Source organism: Nicotiana sylvestris, chromosome 5 (genome assembly GCF_000393655.2).
Source record: "Nicotiana sylvestris chromosome 5, ASM39365v2, whole genome shotgun sequence".
NCBI classification, from domain to species: Eukaryota; Viridiplantae; Streptophyta; class Magnoliopsida; order Solanales; family Solanaceae; genus Nicotiana; species Nicotiana sylvestris.
The window spans coordinates 142,804,943-142,824,769 of NC_091061.1; the positions used below are offsets into that span (position 1 = coordinate 142,804,943).

The following is a 19,827-nucleotide window of genomic DNA, read 5'->3' on the forward strand; positions in this document are numbered from 1 at the left end:
AAAATAATTAATTATCTGCTTCTGTCAATAGCTAGTATATTGAGGATTATATATATGGTCGTCCACTATGAATGTGCAATTTCATTTTTAAAATCGTATAATATCATATACAGTTAATCCAAATTTTTGGAGAACAATGCTTCCTTTTTCTTAGTTACAAAAATAATTAAACCTACACATATTTTTATATATATAGACTCTTACAAAGAGATGCAGGCAGGAAGAATGAACCTGAGGAACCTCAAAATGTCATTCACATGATCATCGGTGGAGTCGACGTCCCATAAGGACCTATATTCAAGCGTACCAAAGTATCCATCCCAAGGGAGAAACGGACTCGAGATTACATACCCGAGGACACCCTCACATTCAGCAAGGAAGACATCGAGGCTGTATCTCAGCCTCACAACGATGCACTGGTAATTTCTATCATTTTAAATAAAGTTCAAGTTAAACGTGTTCTCGTGGGTCCAGGTAGTTCGGCAAATATAATCCAGTCAAAGGTCGTGGATCAGCTCTGGTTGCTCGATCAAATTATACTGGCATCTCGAATCTTGAATGGCTTTGACATGGCAAGGGAAACAACAAAGGGAGAAATAATCCTCCCAGTCAATGTGACCGGAACCATACAAGACACCAAATTTCATGTCGTCGAAGGTGACATGAGGTATAATGCTTTGCTTGGAAGGTCGTGGATCCATTGCATGAAGCTGGTGCCATCGACCCTCCATCAGGTGATGAAGTTCCCAATAAAGGATAGCGTGAAAACAGTATTTGGAGAGCAGCATGCAGCTAAGGAGATGTTTGCAGTACACGACTTGACACTGGTATCGACATCATCCACATCGAAAAAGCTGAAGGACGAACAGGTGGCCAAATAGCAATCACAGTCCGTGTCCTCGGTTGAGCCCGGGGGGCAAGTGTCCGATGAACAGGTTGTTGAGGATGAAGAAGAATATTTTCTCACCCCCCGAGCCTTCATTGCCCCTGAAGAATCGGATGCGACGAAGTCCACGGTCGAGGAACTCGAGCAGGTCATATTGATCGAGCATCTTCCAGAACGAAAGGTATACCTGGGGACGGGGTTAACACCCGAACTCAGGAAAAAACTCATTCAATTTCTTATCGATAACATTGATTGTTTTGCCTGGTCCCACTTAGACATGACAGGAATCCCATGGAGATAACTGCTCATCGATTAAGTGTCGATCCCAGATTTAAATCGGTGAAGTTTAGAGGAGAGCTCAGTCTGAGGTAAAGCATGCATTCATCAAAGACAATGTACGCAAACTTCTCAAGATAGGATCCATTAGGGAAGTAAAATATCTTGAATGGCTAGCTAACGTAGTAGTAGTCCCTAAAAAAGGAAACAAACTTAGAATATGTGTAGACTATAAGGATTTGAACAAAGCATGCCCCAAAGATTCTTTCCCACTGCCCAACATCGACCAATTGATCGATGCTACGACTGGACACGAGATCCTTACCTTTCTCGATGCCTACTCGGGTACAATCAGATTCAAATGAACCCGGAAGACCAGGAAAAGACTTCGTTCATCACGAAGTATGGTACATATTGCTATAACGTAATTCCCTTCAGGCTAAAGAATGCAGGAGCCACGTATCAACGCTTAGTTAATAAGATGTTCGAGCATCAAATAGGTAAGTCTATGGAAGTTTATATTGATGACATGCTAGTTAAGTCCCTGAGCGCAGAGGACCATTTGACCCATTTGCAGGTGACGTTCGATATCCTAAGAAAGTATAACATGAAGCTCAACCCCGAGAAATGCGCTTTTGGAGTCGGCTCGGGCAAGTTCTTGGGCTTCATGGTATCGAACAAGGGGATTGAGATCAACCCCGATAAAATTAAAGCCATCGAGAAGATCACCGTGGTGAACAATGTGAAAGTCGTACAACGGCTGACCGGGAGGATAGCTGCCCTAGGCCAATTCATCTCGAGGTCATCAAATCGGAGCCATCATTTCTTTTCCCTACTCAAGAAGTAGAACAACTTCATATGGACTCCGGAATGCCAACAAGCCTTGGAAGAATTAAAACAGTATCTCTCGAGCCCACCCCTGCTCCATACTCCAAAGGAAGATGAAACGATCTACTTGTATCTAGCCGTGTCCAAGGTGGTAGTAAGTGGCATGTTGGTTCGGGAAGAGGAAGTACATAATTCCCTATCTATTATGTGAGTCGGACCCTAGGAGATGCTGAAACCAGGTACCCCCTTTTGGAAAAGCTAGCTCTTGCAATAAGCGCATCTAGGAAGCTAAAGCCATATTTTCAATGCCATCGTATATGTGTGATGACCACGTACCCACTTCAAAATGTGTTGTATAAACCCGAATTGTCGGACAGGTTGGACAAATGGGCCATCGAACTTGGAGGATATGATATCGAATATCAACCTCGAATGGCTATCAAGTCTCAAATTTTGGCGGACTTCGTGGTCGATTTCGCGCCTGCCCTCGTGCCCGAAGTAGAAAAGGAACTTTTGTTAAGAATGGGGTACGTCATCGGGGTTATAGACACTCTTCATAGACGGTGCCTCAAATGTGAAAGGGTCCAGGCTCGACATTGCTTTAAAATCGCATACGGGTAGTGTCATTAGACAATCTATCAAAACTTCTAAATTGACTAACAATGAGGCCGAGTATGAGGCCATAATTGCAGGTCTTGAACTAGCCAATGGCCTTGGAGCAGAGGTGATTAAGGCAAAATGTGACTCCCTTTTGGTAGTAAAATCAAGTAAATGGAAGCTTCGACGTTCGAGACGATCAAATGTAGAGGTATTTGGAAAAACTTCAAATGACATCGCATCGCTTCAAAGAATGGACACTGGACCATATGCCTCGAGAACAGAATAGCGAAGCCGATGCACTTGCGAACTTGGGGTCATCAGTTGAAGAAGATGATATTGTCTCGGGGACTTTCGCCTAATTATCGAAGTCGGTGGTCGAAGAAGGCCATGCAGAGATTAATTCAACAAGTCTAACATGGGATTGGAGGAATAAGTACATCGACTACTTGAAACATGGAAAGCTCCCCGCAAACCCAAAAGAATCAAGAACACTTCAAGCCAAAGCAACTCGATTCTCACTCGACGAAAACAGAACGATGTATAGAAGAACCTTCGATGGACCACTGACATTATGCTTGGGACCTAGGGATACCTATTACGTACTGCGAGAAATCCACAAGGGTACTTGTGGGAACCATCCTGGTGCAGACTCTCTGGTGCGCAAGGTGATCAGAGCGGGGTATTATTGGGACAACATGGAAAAGGATACCAAGAAGTTCGTCAGAAAGTGTGATAAATGCCAAAGATTTGCACCGATGATCCATCAACCCGGTGAACAACTCCATTCGATCCTATCCCCATGGCCATTCATAAAATGGGGGATGGACATCGTCAGCCCCCTACTAACAGCGCCAGGTAAAGCTGAATTTATTTTGTTTATGATTGACTACTTCTCCAAGTGGGTTGAAGCGCAGGCCTTCGAGAAGATAAGAGAAAAAGAAGTCATCGACTTCATATGGGACCACATCATATGTAGGTTCGGGATACCCGCCGAAATAACATGTGATAATGGGAAACATTTCATCGGCAGCAAAGTAACAAAATTCCTCGAGGACCATAAAATCAAAAAGGATCCTATCAGCACCTTACAACCCAAGCACAAATGGTCAGGCCGAGTCCACAAACAAAACCATCATTCAAAACTTGAAGAAAAGGTTAGATGATGCAAAGGGGAAGTGGAGAGAAGTATTGCCCGAGGTACTGTGGGCATATCAATATGACATCAAAGTCCAGCATGGGGGAGACCCCGTTTTCTTTAGTATATGGGTCTGAAGCATTGATCCTAGTCAAGGTCGGGGAACCTAGCGTCAGGTTTCAGCATGCCACCGAGGACTCAAATCGCGAAGCTATAAACACTTCCCTCGAACTACTTGATGAAAAATGAGAGGCCGCGTTAATTTGAATGGCCGCGCAAAAACAAAGGATCGAAAAGTATTACAACAGAAGGACGAACCTTCGATATTTTAGAGTCAGGGACTTAGTCCTGAGAAAAGTCACTCTTAACACTCGAGACCCAAATGAAGGGAAACTAGGTCCCAATTGGGAAGGACCGTACCGTGTCCTCAGAGTCGTAGGGAAAGGATCCTACAAACTTAGCACAATGAAAGGCGAGCAACTACCAAACAATTGGAATGTGTCGTTGCTCAAGCAATATTACTGCTTAGGTATGACCTTCTCCCCTTTTCCGTTTGTATTTAAAACTAACTCCTTGCAGATGTTCAGTTGGAGATATCGAGGCACCTTTCAACTTGAAGATATTGGGTTTGAAAGCATGTGTTGCACTCTTTTCCTTAGATCGGGTTTTATCCCAAATGGGTTTTACTGGCAAGGTTTTTAACGAGGCAACACCTATATGCTACCTAAGGAACATTCAACAAGTATTCAAGACTTTTTTTCAATCAACCTTGAACACTGGGGGGGGCATCACCCTGGGAGGTTATACTTTTGAGAAAGATACTACTCACCTAAGAGGGCCTCGATAGGAGAACTTTGTAATGGGCCAAACAGTCAAATGAACTGTGTCCATATAGAATAGTCGAGCCTCGATGGCAAAACATGCATGCATGTATCAACTATTTAAAGAAGTATTCTGGTTATATCCAAAACACTTTGTATCTTAAAGAAGTTTGCTATCATACGAGCTCTACACTTACAGTCCTATGGGAAGCGGCTCAAGAGCCAAAGCACCCCGAAATACTCGGGGACTGTCACTGACAATCAATACATCCGAGTCATCGAAAACTCAGACTCATAAGACCTCAAAGAGGCACCCCCTCGAAACAAAGGCCAAGGTCAATATACTCGGGGACTAACTCTTCGGACAAGTTCGAAGAGTTATCAGGAAACAAGTCCAACTGACATACCCGAAGACTATGGCCATATAAAAGACTACAGCCATATAAAGGCTACGACCAAAATAATGCGGCTCGGAGACGTCCGACTTCTGCCATAAATTAAAGGCCTTCAAACATAAAAAAAATGGTTAAATCAGGCTACCCTCGGCAAAAACAAAATATAAAAGGCTTCTATAAATTCAGCCCTCGAAATACCTAAGGGCTTCGATAAATTCGGCCCTCAAACTATTTAAAGGCTTCGATAAACATTAGTCTTCGAAAAAACCTCAAGAGGTATTCGATTATGTTTACAAAAACAAATTACTAATAAGGTTCCGATACATTGAACCCAAAACACGTGCTAAGGCATACAAATTTTTACTAAGTCTTTTAGTCGAAAAAGAGGGAAAAATTATAGCCATTTTAGAGGCCGAAACGGCCCAATTTAAAGAGCCTAAGGGTCGATGTCTAAGAGCCTAAGGGCCAACTTAAAGAGCCTAAGGGCCAATGTATAAGCCTAAGGTCCAGATTAAAGAGCCTAAGGGACAATGTATAAGAGCCTAAGAGACAATATATAGCCTAAGGGCCAACTTAGAAGACTTAAGGGTCAAAACATATAGAGGTTGTGGCCTCGAATCGGACTCAAGAATTCCGACATCCCGAGCTCACTCAAATCAATTTAACTTTTCTCGAGGAGTGACAAAACCTTAAGGGGTATGATGTTGATCAATTAAAAGCCTAAGGGTTTATTGCATTCTGAGTCCGAACCAATACTCGAGCTAAGTGTTTGAATCTTCGAAATTTTCCACAAACGGGGATAAAATAAAATTCAACACAAATCGAGGATAGAGCAAAATGATACTTTATATTCATTAGGGAAGTTTACAAAACATATTACAACGCCCATAAGGGGCCCTTGCACAAAAAAGGAAACCTAATATATTTTCGGGGTCACACCCCCGGGAGTGTCGTCTTCATTTTTAGCGGCCCTATCTTCGAGAGTCTCCTCCCCTTCGGGAACATCTTCTTCACCTTCCTCGTCCCGGGAGCCACTCACCACATCCTCATTATCGGAGGAGACAAGAAACCTAGCATCGGTTTCCCGAGTTTTTGCTTCAGCTATCTCCTCGGTGAGGTTGAACCCTCGGGCATGGATTTCTTCGAGAGTCTCCCTCCGGGCTTGGCACTTAGCCAATTCATTGCTCCGTCTCCCTCAGTCGGAGGCCTCCCTCAACTCAGCTTGAACGGCCATGGCTTCCCTCGCGTATATAGCAATGGATTTATCAGCCGCAGCCTTCGTCTTCTCGACTTCGGCCTTAGCCTGTACAGCTTCAGCCTTAGCCTGCACAACTTCGACCTGGGCTTTAGCTAGCTCAGCCTCTAACCTCTTGATCTTCCTAGCCTGAGCCAGACCCTTCGCTTCGGCACCTCAGAACTGAGCTTCAGCCGAGGCCACTTGGGCCGCAATAGCTTCCTTATCGACAACAAGTTGATCCATGTTCTTCTTCCACTGATGACAATTAGACTGAACTTGATCTACCTCGCCACGGAGCTTCCCAATCATATCTAGCTTTTGTTGCAGTTGAGATATTGAAGTATTAGCCTCCGAAGCAGGGCCAAGAAGGTCGTACTCTGTTAAAATCAAAGTTACCTGCTCATCTAGCTCGGACTCGCTTTTTTGAGCTTTGGCCAGTGCGGTTCGGAGATCCTTAAGCTCCTCTTCCTTCTGGATACAGAGGAGCCTCAGGGTTTTCTCTTCGCTCAAAATTTTCTTGAGCTCGGCCTCACATTGGCTCAGCTCAGCTCTGAATTTTGCGATGGCCTATACATGAAATAGAGACATATTAGTCAAAAGAAAAGAGAGAAAAAATTACAATACTAAAGGTAAGTACTTACCCGGGAAAGGAGATGTTGAGCCTCCTCAAAGATAGTGGACGCATCATTCAGGTCATCGGCATCGTCAATCCCGGTGTAGCAACCCTGGAAAACATCATCCCCGACGACCTTACTCGGATCGGGCATGTGCAGAGCATTGGCTTCATCGATTGCCCCCTTGGAAAAGGTTGGCAATGAAAGGGACCTGTTGTCGCGGCCCTGAGTTCTTCACTCGAGGCATTCTCATTACCATTGGGGGTCTCAGTATCTACTACCCCTCTGGAATGGTTGTTGAAGACGGAGGGATGATCTCAACCTCCGAGGACACAGGGTCCTAGCCCGTTCCTTCCTTCGAGGCATCCTCACCACGGAATAAGGTTTCAGGTTTGGAAGGCTTGGCGGCCTCGACTGGCTTCTTGGTCCGAGTCACCAACGCATCATATTCTTCATCATCCGGGGAGTCATGGGTCGAATCTGCGCCCGTTTGAGCAAATCTTTTCCGCAGCCTTCGAGCGGAGGGTTTCTTGTTTTGAGGATCCTCGGGCTTCGAAAGCTTTTTTCTTTTATTATCCTTCTCGGACTTTGGATTTGAAGGCTTGGCTTCTTCCTCGATCGGAGCCGGCCTCATTTTAGATGCATCATCGAGGCCTGCACAAGTAGGCGTAAATAAGATGCTGCCAATCTATGAAGAGTGTTTGAAACTGTTAAAAGACACTTACCGTGGTTCTTGGCCTCCCACTGGCCCTTCGCTAGCTCACGCCACTTGCGTTCATCGTGGGAAGAAGTGGCAGCTAACTTTCGGACCCAATCCTCGAGGTCGGGCACTGCTGGGGGCGCCCAAGCATTGGCTGCCAGAAGAAGTATAACAATATTATGAAATATGGAAGCAAAGTATGGACAACTAAAGGGATTACGAACTCCACTTACGGTTAAAGTTCCACCTCTCCGGGAACGACATCTTGTCCTCGGGGATGACATCCAAAGTCTTTACTCTAATGAACCGGCTCATCCAACCCCGATCTTTGGGTTCGTCAGTACTAGCAAAGAAGGATTTTGTTGTTCGGCGCTACATCTTGATAAGCCCTCGAAATAACTGAGGCCGATACAACCGAATCAGGTGGCTGAGGATGAATTAACCCTTGTCCTTTTCAGAGAAATACCGCAACATGATCACGATACGCCAAAAGCAAGGGTGAGTCTGACCGAGGGTGACTTCATACGTTCTGCAAAAGTCGATCACCACCGGATTGAGGGGACCCGGTGTGAAGGGGTAAGTGTAAACACTCAAAAATCCCTCCTTGTGGGTAGTAATGCTTTCATCGGGGTTCGGGATCTGAACCTCAACCTCATCCTCCCAGTGGCAGTCCCTCTTGACATGATAAGCTGCTTCGTTACCAAGCTAATGTATCGAGATACATGCTCACATCGGCCTAGGACATCGGGAGGATTCTCGATGCTGAAGTCTTTCTTAATAATGCAATTACCGAGGGTGATTTCCTCAAGTGTCGGCGGCACCATTGGTTTGGCCGGCCGGGAGGCAGAAGAAGACAATGCTTTATTCTTTTTGAGGATCGTTTTGGAAGTTTTGGCCATGATTGTAAGTCAAATAAAACGGGTTGCACAGGAATATGGTGTTTCAGGTGGAAACCTTGCATTTTTCGGCGCTTGAAGAGGCGGAAGAAATAGATGAGTGGAGAAAGAGATGAAGATGGAAAAAGGGAGAAGAAAGAGTAAAATTCTTTACTTGAAGGAATCGCCTCATATTTATAGGAGGGAAATGACTGTTCGGCAGCACTAGTGGCCGATCAATGCTGGCATGCATTCAATGTTTTTGGGAAAATAGACCGACGGGACGTTTCGATCACTTCAAGCGCCTACGTCACGAGCATGACATCATCGCGAGAGGCTCGGAAAATCGAGGTTCAAATCGTTTCTTATCATCTTATTCTAAAAAATGCGGGGACTATCTGTATACAGTCAAAATCAAGGAGCCCGATTTTGAAGTCTTAAATTGGGCTATGAGTTTGAGTCCGGGAGACTCGAAGTAGGGGTCGAACCCGGCTGAAGGACACACACCTCAAGGAAGCAGATCGAAGGCCTGACACGACCTACATTGAGGGCAGTACAATCTCGAGGACACTCAAGAAAGAGCGAGAATTTCTCAAGGACACGTGGATCAAGGCATAAATTAAAGGATAAGATTTGTACGAAATGGTACAGGTCCGTACTAGGTTATTATACACCTGTACCAATAGAATTCTTTATCACAATTAGAAATGTACTATATTGAGGTTTTTCTCCTCCAATATAAAGGGGACCCCAATCATTTGTAAAAGACATATTATTCACTGCAATAGAATATTCTATCCTGCTTTTCTTGTTTACCGTATTCAGCAAGTGTTCTTCAGCTTTATTGCTTTTATTTTATTGTTCATATTTCATTGCTCTTAGCTCACCTCGAGGCCCCCAAGAAAATCGAGCTCTTATTGCTCTAGCAACACTGATTTGGTATATCAATTCTTCTTACTTAAACCTAATATTGCTTGTATATTCACTAGTATTAGAATAAATCACATACCTTTAAAACCACAAATCATATTTAATTGTTACTCCCATTTTTCGTGGTAAACAATAAAAATGTATACCATTTTACCATTCCTTCGGTTTAAGATCGAGAAAATAGAGAAGATATGATTTACTGAAATAAGATCATTAAAGAGCCATTTGGCCTTGGATTTTATTCATTTTTTTCCGTAATAATTTTTTACTTTATTTTAAAAATAGTGTTTGGTTGTAAAAGTTCAAAATTCAACTTGTAGTTGGATTCCAAATTTGGAAAATTGCTCCAAACTTGTTTTCTAATTTCATCTTCGTAAATTCCAAATAAAGTGTTCTCTCTTGCTTTATAAAAAGTATAATCAAACATAAGTTTATCTTAAATTCCAACTTTATAAATTTCAAATAAAGTCAAAAATATTTGGAATCTAGGACTAAACGCCTACTAAGTCAGTATGGCACTAGAAAATATTCTATTTTTCAATACTATTCTTTGAAGCTCAAGAGTAGCGTGAGGTTTAAAAACTAGAAATATATTCTTCAAACTGTAAAAATTTCAAAAATAGGTCATAAGTTGCATTTTTATGCTCTCATTTTGTTAATTTAAGAGACAAATTCCTTCAGTTCTTTTTTCCTTTCATATATAATTTAATAAAAAACTAAAAAGAAAAGGAAAAAGAGTTTACCTCTGCAGAATGTTCAGAAATATTAGAGAGTATTTTTTGGTAGCCCTCCTTATTTTTCCGAACCCGTTTGCCTTTTAATTTCTTCCTGTGGTGCAATTCCCTCCACATTAAAATTGAAAGAATAGAGGGAAAAAGATTAGAGAAAATAAAATAAAGCATCTTAATTAATTATTAAAGCAAAAAAAATATTCAAAAAAACACAGAAGAGCTAATCTATAAATCCTTCTTTACTCCAAGTAGAAATATGGGCTTTTCAATGAAATTACATCATTTACTCATTTGGCTTAGTATGAAAAAGTTATATATATAAATAAATAACTGATGATCTCTGTTCTAATTTAATTATCAAAAGCCTTTTGTAAAAAGCTAAATGTAACATAAATTAATTTAATATTACAAATAAAATATAGATCTGTTGTACGTTGTAATTTATCAAATGAAATAGAAGAAAAAGAAATAATGTAATGATGGCTTCTTGTACTCCTGATATAATTATCCTCTTATATTGCACGGGATTATGGAAATAAGATTAAATGATTACACAATGAACTTTGTGACATATTTGTATATTTTGTGACATCTATGTGTAAGAACTTAACTTGTCTTGGTCCTAAAGACTTCACTTTTATGATTACTTTTGCATGGAGTAGTGGCAAAGCCAAAAATTTTATTATAGGATATTAAAATAATAAAAAATTAATGCATGAAAAAACAAAGAGAATTTATATATATATAATAATTTTTCGGTGAAGTGATGTCAAATGTGACTCCGTCACTGCCTAAGAGGATGCTTAAGTTACATTCTAGAACAATAATAGTCATTTTAATGATCACATATGTAATTATGACATTATGGGGGTTGTGAGAGAGAATTCTGGTGAGCAATTTAATAAAGCAAAAGAAAAACTTAAGCACTATAATTAACGACTTAAACTTGGGAGTTTGGGTTTCAAATGTCGGAAAAGAAAAAAGAAAAAAAGAAAGAAAGATGTTTTAACTTTTAAGGGCCAAAGTCAAAATTATATTGATAGTAATACGACCCTGGGCGGAAAGGATATATTTAACAAAATTTTAATCATGCTTAGCCTCCCCCCCCCTCCCCCGCGCCGCTTAATCATGGAAAAAGCAAAAGCAATGAAATAAACAAAAGAATATGACCAGTTACCTATGTTTGCTCTTTATAAATTATATCTATCTATCTATCTATACTATATTAAAGCACGAAGGTCCTTAGCGAAATGTCGTTCGCCTTTTTTACCCTTTAAAATTGAAGTACACACTAGACAAAATAGTCATTTAATTATTCTCCTAATATTTAGTTCTTGAAATTGACTAAAATTTTTGTTATTAAATTATTTTCCATTGAACACTAGGTAGGAAACCCTAAAATTTAAGACTTTAAAGTCAATTAAAACTTTACTTAACTTAAATATTTTCCTTATTTGAATTATATATGTCACATAATTATAATTCTTACATGTTGCTTTCATAGATATATATTCTGTGAAAAAAGTAAATAACGTGTGTTTTAAATAAAATTAAAGTAAATAACTGATCCATCAATTTTATGCCTAATATTTAAAAAGGCACGTAAGAAATAGTGCATTTAAGTCATACTTTTGATTTTAAAAAAATTAAAACATTAATGATAATTCATATTAAGGTGGCATGAATTTAGACTTTAAAAAGCAATTGTGACATTCTATTTTCTTTTAACAATAAGGGCGTAGAATTTGAAATATACTTACAAGTTTTGTCCATTTTTATTGTCTAAATATTAAGAAATAATCAAATGATAATCTTTTTTAAATGTGACATTATTTTAAATGGTAGAATAAGTTAATCAATATATATTTTGTACACAAAAATAGGAATATAAAAAGAACATATATATGTAATTGGTCGCGAGTAAAAGTACTTTAGAAAGAAATTTTAGGTAAAATAAGATAATAATTGAGCAAAAAATAAATAATATAAAAATTGTTAATAATAATCGAGTTCGGATGCCTATATGATTATTAAGTTATTAATAGAATAAGGTTACAGCTTTAGCAGTACCGTAAAGTGAGTAAAGATAAACAAAAATTAATTGTTGGTAAACTATCTTACATAAATTTTTTAATAAGTAACATGAAATATACATGCAATGTACGTACCCAAGTCCTCAAGTAAAGTTGAATGATTTTTTACCTTTCAATCAAACGCTACTCCTATAACTTTTTTTGTACAATAAAGCAAGCAAGCAAGGGAAACTACTGAAGGAAGAACTATTAGACTAGATCAAACTCCTTAGGAAGAACTACTCTTAATTTTATATAATAACATAAACATATTTTTGAATATTATTTATTTTATTTATAAAATTTTATTTTTCATTAACACGAGGGACACGCGCAACGCGCGTATGCTAAAACTAGTAAATAAATAAAAATAGAAAGAAGCATATACTAATACCACCTCCACACAACTAACAGCAAAAGTAAAATTGTGCTTTCTGATTATTTTTTCTTCCTTGTAGCATTCACGATCAATTCCAAGTTCTATAACTTTCAATTAGAACTTAAATACTAGCTCTTAAAAAACATTCATTTCAAATTGAAATTTGCGTGTAATATGGGGTTTTCTTAGGGAAGTGCACAAACAGTCGTTCTTAGGACTGCTATTTAGAGAATTTTCAGTGCTTATTTTTTTTCTGAATATTTAAACTAAAAATTTTAGTTTCAGGACAATTCAGGATATTGATATCCCGAAAAATTAAGTTGAGAAATTGAAATTCAGGATATATTGGTTAATTCCTAAATAGCAGCCCTTTAGAGTACCTATTTCTTTCACATAAATTATAATTTAACAAAAAGCTCTATATTTCAAATTGATTTTCGTTTTTTCTAGAAACCTTAGTTCAATGGAAGAAGTGAAAACATAGGGAGAAGTTCACGGTTAGCCACTAATAACACATGTATTTACTTTTAAGTCACTGTTTAAAATATCTTTAGTCTTTAGCCACTGCTTTATTAAACTTTAACTGCCCGGACGAAAATACCCTTCTGCTCATATCCTTAACTTTTGAACTTAACTTCAGGACTTTAGGACTACATGTCCTTAACTTTTGAACTTGGAACTCTAAGTTCAGGACTTCAGGACTACATGTCCTTAACTTTTGAACTTAACTTCAGGACTACATGTTCTTAACTTTTGAACTTGTAACTGTAAGTTTAGGACCAAGTGTCCTTAACTTTTGAGCTTGTTAGTCTAAGTTCAGGACCTATTGTCCTTAACTTTTGAGCTTGTTAGTCTAAGTTCAGGACTTTAGGACCTATTGTCCTTAACTTTTGAACTTGTAACTGTAAGTTCAGGACCTATTGTCCTTAACTTTTGGATTTCTTAGCCTAAGCTCAGGACCTATTGTCCTTAACTTTTGAGTTTGTTAGTCTAAGTTCAGGACTTCAGGACCTATTGTCCTTAACTTTTGAACTTGTAACTGTAAGTTCAGGACCTATTGTCCTTAACTTTTGAGCTTTTTAGTCTAAGTTCAGGACCAAGTGTCCTTAAATTTTGAACTTGGAACTCGAAGTTTCGGACCAAGTGTCCTTAACTTTTGAACTTGTAATTGTAAGTTCAAGATCCATAACGTACCAGAAAACCAAACGTTATTTGTATCTTTTCACAAAAATAATAATAATAATAATAATAATAATAATAATAATAATAATAATAATAATAACAATAATAATAATAATAATTGCAATTTACATATAAGATTAATGTCAAATTACACAACAGAAAGCTAATAACAGAAAGAAACAACTAAAAAAACAAAAGACTACAGAACCTTCATTTTCTCTTTCATGAAATATCTTCTAAAAGGTATTCATGGTGTTTTTTCGAGACACAAACACATGAATTAAAAGACACTTTATACAGAAGGAACTAATAAGTTATAATGCATTTAAGGATGTAAACTTAGAATAGCTTGGCTGAAGGGCGAGTTTAAGATCAGAGACATAGCCATGTGTTACTGAGAGAAAAAATGCACATAAAAGATTGAGAGAGAAGCACACATAGCCAGCCACTTCTGTACAGAGAGAAGCGAGGGTTTGGGAAGAAAAGAAATGGAAGAAAGGGTAAAAATATCTTTTCAAAATAATTTTAATAGAGTAGTGACTATTTTTACTCAACATTAGAATTAGTGGATAAAAAATAAACACCATCTTATTTAGTGGCTACCACACGCCATTTTTTACGAAAACATACCTTGTGATATCAATGAATTGGCCCCGCCCATCCTCTTCTACTTTGATGATTGGCAATTCAGAGATCCCACATGCAAATGGACTTGTTATAAAGAACTAAGACAATGTTTAGGAAAATTTAGTGCTCAACAATATACACATATTCTACCAGTAAAAACTAAATCTATAAAACGAATCTTTTTTTTTTTTGTAACCACCCATATACTTTCAAAAAACTTATTTAGCTGCCTTCCAATAAGGTTACTAATGCTCTATATTACCAATTCAAACGGTAAATACTTACCCGTACCGAGTATTTACACTCATCCTATAAATAAATGACACATGTTATTTTATTTAACCATGTTAAAGTCAACCTGGACTAGCTGCAAGTATACCAAAAATACAAGAAAGCAATTGGGAAAAGCCAATTTGTTCAAAAATTCTTCCATAGATTACACGAAAAAACAAAGTTGTAGTTTATTAGGATTTATTGATAAGAAAAAAAGAAGAGGAGGAGGCAGACTACATTTCTTTCTTGGTACTTTCATTAATTCAAACATAAAGATAATTCTATATTTATTGAAGTTATATTTTAGCTTTGCTTACTCCTAAGCAAAAAGTAACCTATGCTTACTTGCAAAACTTGTCTCCCTCAGTAATTCTCAATTGAGTTTTTGTCATAATATTATACCTTAATTTTGCAATTGCATCATTGAAAAAGTAAACTTCAGCTTCTTGTTAAATCAGCGATGAAGAGTGAAACCTATGTTAGAAGAAAAACTGAGGGAAATAAAAGATAGAAATGTGATGGCAATCCTAAATTTTATCACAGTGCCTTATTAGATATAATCCATCTTTAAAAAATTTATTATTTAAAAGTAGGACTCCTAATAAACTTTAGTTTGTTGTTTATGGTAAATTTAACTAAATTGGGTGTATACACCCGGTGCGGATAAGTTTTTGCCAGTTCGAACACGCACATTTCATGTCCTATAATCGGATTTATCATTTTCACCCTAAATTCTACTAACTCTCGTTTAAGTCAGTGTAAGATGATCTTATTTTGATTGAGATATCTCAATTCTTAACAAGTCCCAAATTCGAGTTTAGAAAATGAAAAATGTTTTGGTATGAGTGCTTTATTCCTCTTATGGCATATCGGACACGATTCTAAATTAATTGGCTTATACCGGATAGTTAAAGCAGAAAAAGATAAAAAGTAAAACAACTTGACATTTTGTTAGTAGATGTTATAGAATAGTACAATGTTTTTGGCATGAAATAATGAAATATTTTAACTTACTTCATTTTGAAGAGCAGTAGCAGCAGTGCCACGGAAGTGAGGTTTCACAGCCAAAAGTGTGTATAAAAGGGGAAAAGCAGAATGAGGAAAATTGGGAAATACTTCACCAAAACAAGGCTTGTAATTCTGTGGTGGTCTAAATGTTGTTGGTGGCTTCACTTTCTTCCAATACTCCTCTGCTGGTGACCCACACAGCTTAAATATTTTGTGAAGTTGCTCTATCTGAAAGGGGGAAAAAAAGTTATAGCATTATTATAGCTTTTACATACCATTAATTTTCAATTTTCTATTAATTTGACTTTGCTCGTGTGAATTTGCTAATATTGTTGGTCCTAACCCCCCAAAAAAGAGAAGGATGCAGTAGGCTAACCGTCAGCATAAAACTAATCAATTTATTATGAATCACCCGCTATATGAAAGATGGTCAGAAATGATGTGAAGTTGGGTTTTTTCGAATGATCAGTCACACTAAGATTGAGACACCACCCGAACTTCTACAGGCAGCAATGGAGAATCTTGAATAATAGGCGAAAGCCCAATTCAACAATAGCGTATTTTTGGGGGGAAAATCAGTGGAAATAGTCATAGTTTCAAAAGTAACTGAAATTTAGCTATTTTTTCATGTAAAGATAAAATCTGGAATACACACCCTTACAAATTCGAAAAATTCCAGTACAATATGCTGGAGTTCGAGTTTTTACATATAAGATTCCAGTATAATATGCTGGAATTTCACAATGTGCTGAGGTTCCAACATATTATGCTGGAAGTTTATATGAGAGCTCCATAATCCAGCATATTATACTGGAACTTTCTGGCCTTGGAGTTCCAATATAATATGCTGGGAGTTTATACACATGAGCTCCAAAATCCAGCATATTATGCTGGAACTTTTCGCGTTTCAGCAAAATAGTGACTATTTTTCAATGACTTTGCAAAAATTGGCTATTTTTCAATTATCAATACGAAAATTGGCTAGCCCGTACTATTTTTACCGTATTTTCTATTTTTGTTGTTGTTATTGTTGTTGTTATTGCTGTTGTTGTTTTATATTTAGTTTCCTAAAAAATTTAACATTTCAATAATAAAAACAATTAAAAAATGTTGTTTACCTCATTTCTACCGGGCATAATAGGCCTTCCAACAAACATCTCAGCCAAAAGGCAACCAGCACTCCAAAGATCAATCCCAACTCCATAATCAGTTGAACCCAAAAGTAGTTCTGGGGCTCTGTACCAAAGTGTCACAACTCTACTTGTCAGGGGCCTCTTTGTCTCTGTCTGGTAAAAATTTGCAAGCCCAAAATCAGCAATTTTGAGCATCCCATTTTTGTCTATTAGCAGATTTGACCCCTTAATATCCCTATGTAGTATCCCTCTCTCATGGCAATGTTGGAGTCCTAAGAGCAACTGCTCCATGTAACGTTTTACCTGCAAATTGTGTTACAGTACATTTTATTAGGCTCACTATAAAAAAATTTGAATTGGTTACGAACTTTATTATTAATTTATCGCTAAAGATTGTAGCTAACAAAAATTTCTTGATAATCTATCGCTAAATAGGATTAGCGACGTATTTTTTTAGTTAGCTATAAAATTTATCCATCGTTAATTTATGTTTTTCTAGTAGTGATTTTATTAATAGAAGACATAGTTATGAAAAAAGTCTACATGGATTATCCATGATTTTATCTGTTTTTTACTCAATTAAATTGTTAATCAATATTCTAAAGTCTAAAATCCTAAAATATGACACTAATCTACTATTCTTCTTTAAAATAACTTCAAATTGGCCTAAGGATAAGTTTATTTAGAAAAATAACAAATAATAGTGAAGTTTAGTTTCCCAAAAAGGTTGATGATTTAATGAGTATGTTTACTTGTTTAAGTCTGATAACTACTACTCAATTCCAAACTATACTTATTTTCAACTTTCATTGTCTTCTATATCTTCCGTTAGATATGTCTAAATAATAACATATTTTAAATCTTTTGATAAAACTTTTTTTTTCATGTGATTTTAGATATATCGCTCTTCATTAGTAATTTTTTTTTCATTCCAAAACATTACGAGCAAAAACAATAAATAATTAGGAAGTTACTATTACCACTTAAATTATGCAATTTTTTCTAAATATTAGAAAAGGAGGAAAATAATTAAGTAATGATTACCTGAGGCTCAGTGAGTTTTCCTTCAGTGCGATTGATAAGTTTAGTTAAATCAGATTCCATGAAATCAAAAACCAAATAAAGACTATATTGCATTCTTGAAGTGGCTAAGCCTTCAAGCTTGATAATATTTGGATGATCAACTTTCTTCAATATTATGATTTCTCTTGCCATAAACTTTACACTCTCTGGTTCTGATGTATCAAATCTAACCTTCTTTAAGGCTACTATTTTCCCACTCTTCCTATCTTTTGCTTTATACACATTGCTATATGTCCCTTGCCCTACCTGCAAAAATAAGATGCATTTATATTTGGATTTTTTGTTCAATATATTTATAATACAAATCATGTTTAGGTTATCGTTTTGAATAGCTTAAATACGTACTAAGAAAGCATCTTCATGTCTCATGCACAAAGGCAAGATCTTGAAAAAATTTCATAAAAAATTATAAGATGTACAATCACGATTCATTTTGTTTATAGTTTTACAATATTGTCATTGATTTTAGCGAAAAAAATGGGGTTGGGGGAAGGTGGAGTATGGGGGATTGGGGGGGGGGGTGGCATGCAGATACAGATGAACATTATCTACTATGGATTCAGTTGAACCCAATATTTTCTATGATATTTATGTTAAAAAAAATTAAAATTTCAATAGATATTAGATTTTGTACTCATAATGTCGAATAATAAGAGTTTCACTATTGAGAATCTTAAAGGTTGAACACGTAAGTTAGAATCCTGAATCAGCCTCGGAGGAGTTGAGAAACTTACCTTAGCAAGCTTATCATAAGAATCAGCAGTCTTTGGAACTAAACCAACCAAAACCTCTTTAGGAATGTTATCAACTAGCCATTTTGGCCATCCATCCACCAATTCATCTCCTTCCATTTTCCTTGTGCCTCTATTTGATAATTCATTTCCTATTCTAACTCCAACTCCATTTCTATTTCCATTTCCAATTCCATCCCTTCCTTTGATCATCTCCTTTTGATCTCTACTAATAATTCTCTTTTCTACTTCAACTCCATTATTTCTCCCATTCCCTTCTTGCTCCCTAATTCGATTCATATCCCTCTTATTCTGTTGTTGTTGTTGTCGTCGTTGTCCTTTAACATAACCATTATCAAGTTTCATGCTCTCAAACCTCTCGGGAGAGAAACCATAACCCCTACCTTGAACACACCCCATTGATGGATGGTCCCTTCACGTCGCGAATCTCCTAAAATTCTTTTTGTGTTGAATCTAAGTGGTGGTAATGACTAAGAGAACAATGCAAATAACTAGAAGAAGATGATGATATGACTAAAAAAATGAAGCATTTTAATAAAATAAAAGAAAGGAAATGGTAAAAATGTTAAGGAAGTTTAATTCTCTTTGTCCCTAGGCCGGCAAATATTTAATGGAATAATGTAATAATTGTAAAAAGAGTCATTTTCCGGAATTCTTTGCTTTCGTCGTCATGTAGAGTAATATGGAAAACAGTTCATGAATTAAGTCCATGGTTAATTAATGACCAGGTTCCTTCTGCTTTCTCGAGGAAATTTACTCTTGTTTTTGGAGATACAATTTTTTTTTATTTTGTAATAAACTAAAAGGTTTTGGCTGGTAGAACCTAGTCAAATTATATTTTATGTAAATGTATCCAAAAAGAAGCATAATGGACAAAACTGGAGCAATCAAAGGGATACAGGTAGAAACTTAGTCAAATAATATAAAATCTGCTTTAGAAGTATGTTCCCAAATATAAAATCTGCTTTAGAAATATGTAGTCAAATAATATAAAATGGGCAAAATTGAAATAATCAAAGGGATTACGGATCCAATTCTTGGAGTAACTGAAGTAGTGTAAAAAGCTTGAGGCTATAATAACTAATAAACAAAAAATAAGAAAAAGGTAAAGAAATTAAGAAAGGAGAAATTACAATATTTTGACTATTTGTAAGTCAAATTATTGAAAAGATGCAACTGAACGAATCAACATTTTATATCTTGAATTTACTTGTTTTGCAAAGATGCAACTCCATCGTTTCAAAATAAGACTTAAAATAAATAATAATGAGACTTTTCTTTAGGCCTGCA

At 36.9% G+C, this 19,827-nt stretch overlaps 1 protein-coding gene across 1 annotated transcript; it reads right to left on the minus strand.

The window, feature by feature from the left end:
• Window positions 1–6,352: 6,352 nt before the first annotated feature.
• LOC104222472 (probable serine/threonine-protein kinase At1g54610) lies at window positions 6,353–18,936 on the minus strand. The gene is made up of 7 exons (XM_070174627.1): window positions 18,520–18,936; window positions 17,747–18,031; window positions 16,688–17,005; window positions 15,576–15,797; window positions 14,292–14,386; window positions 10,041–10,125; window positions 6,353–6,745 (listed from the first exon to the last, which is right to left on the minus strand). The coding sequence occupies exons 1-7, from the start codon at window positions 18,934–18,936 to the stop codon at window positions 6,353–6,355; spliced, it is 1,815 nt and encodes a 604-aa protein (XP_070030728.1).
• Window positions 18,937–19,827: the final 891 nt, after the last annotated feature.

Excerpts from the sequence above, each read along its gene's own strand:
- LOC104222472 (XM_070174627.1), bottom strand. The coding sequence starts at position 18,936 with ATGGGGTGTGTTCAAGGTAGGGGTTATGGTTTCTCTCCCGAGAGGTTT. Across the intron at positions 17,006-17,746 it reads GAAAACTCACTGAGCCTCAG|GTAAAACGTTACATGGAGCA; the intron begins GTAATCATTACT and ends CACAATTTGCAG. Across the intron at positions 15,798-16,687 it reads TTATGCCCGGTAGAAATGAG|ATAGAGCAACTTCACAAAAT; the intron begins GTAAACAACATT and ends TCCCCCTTTCAG.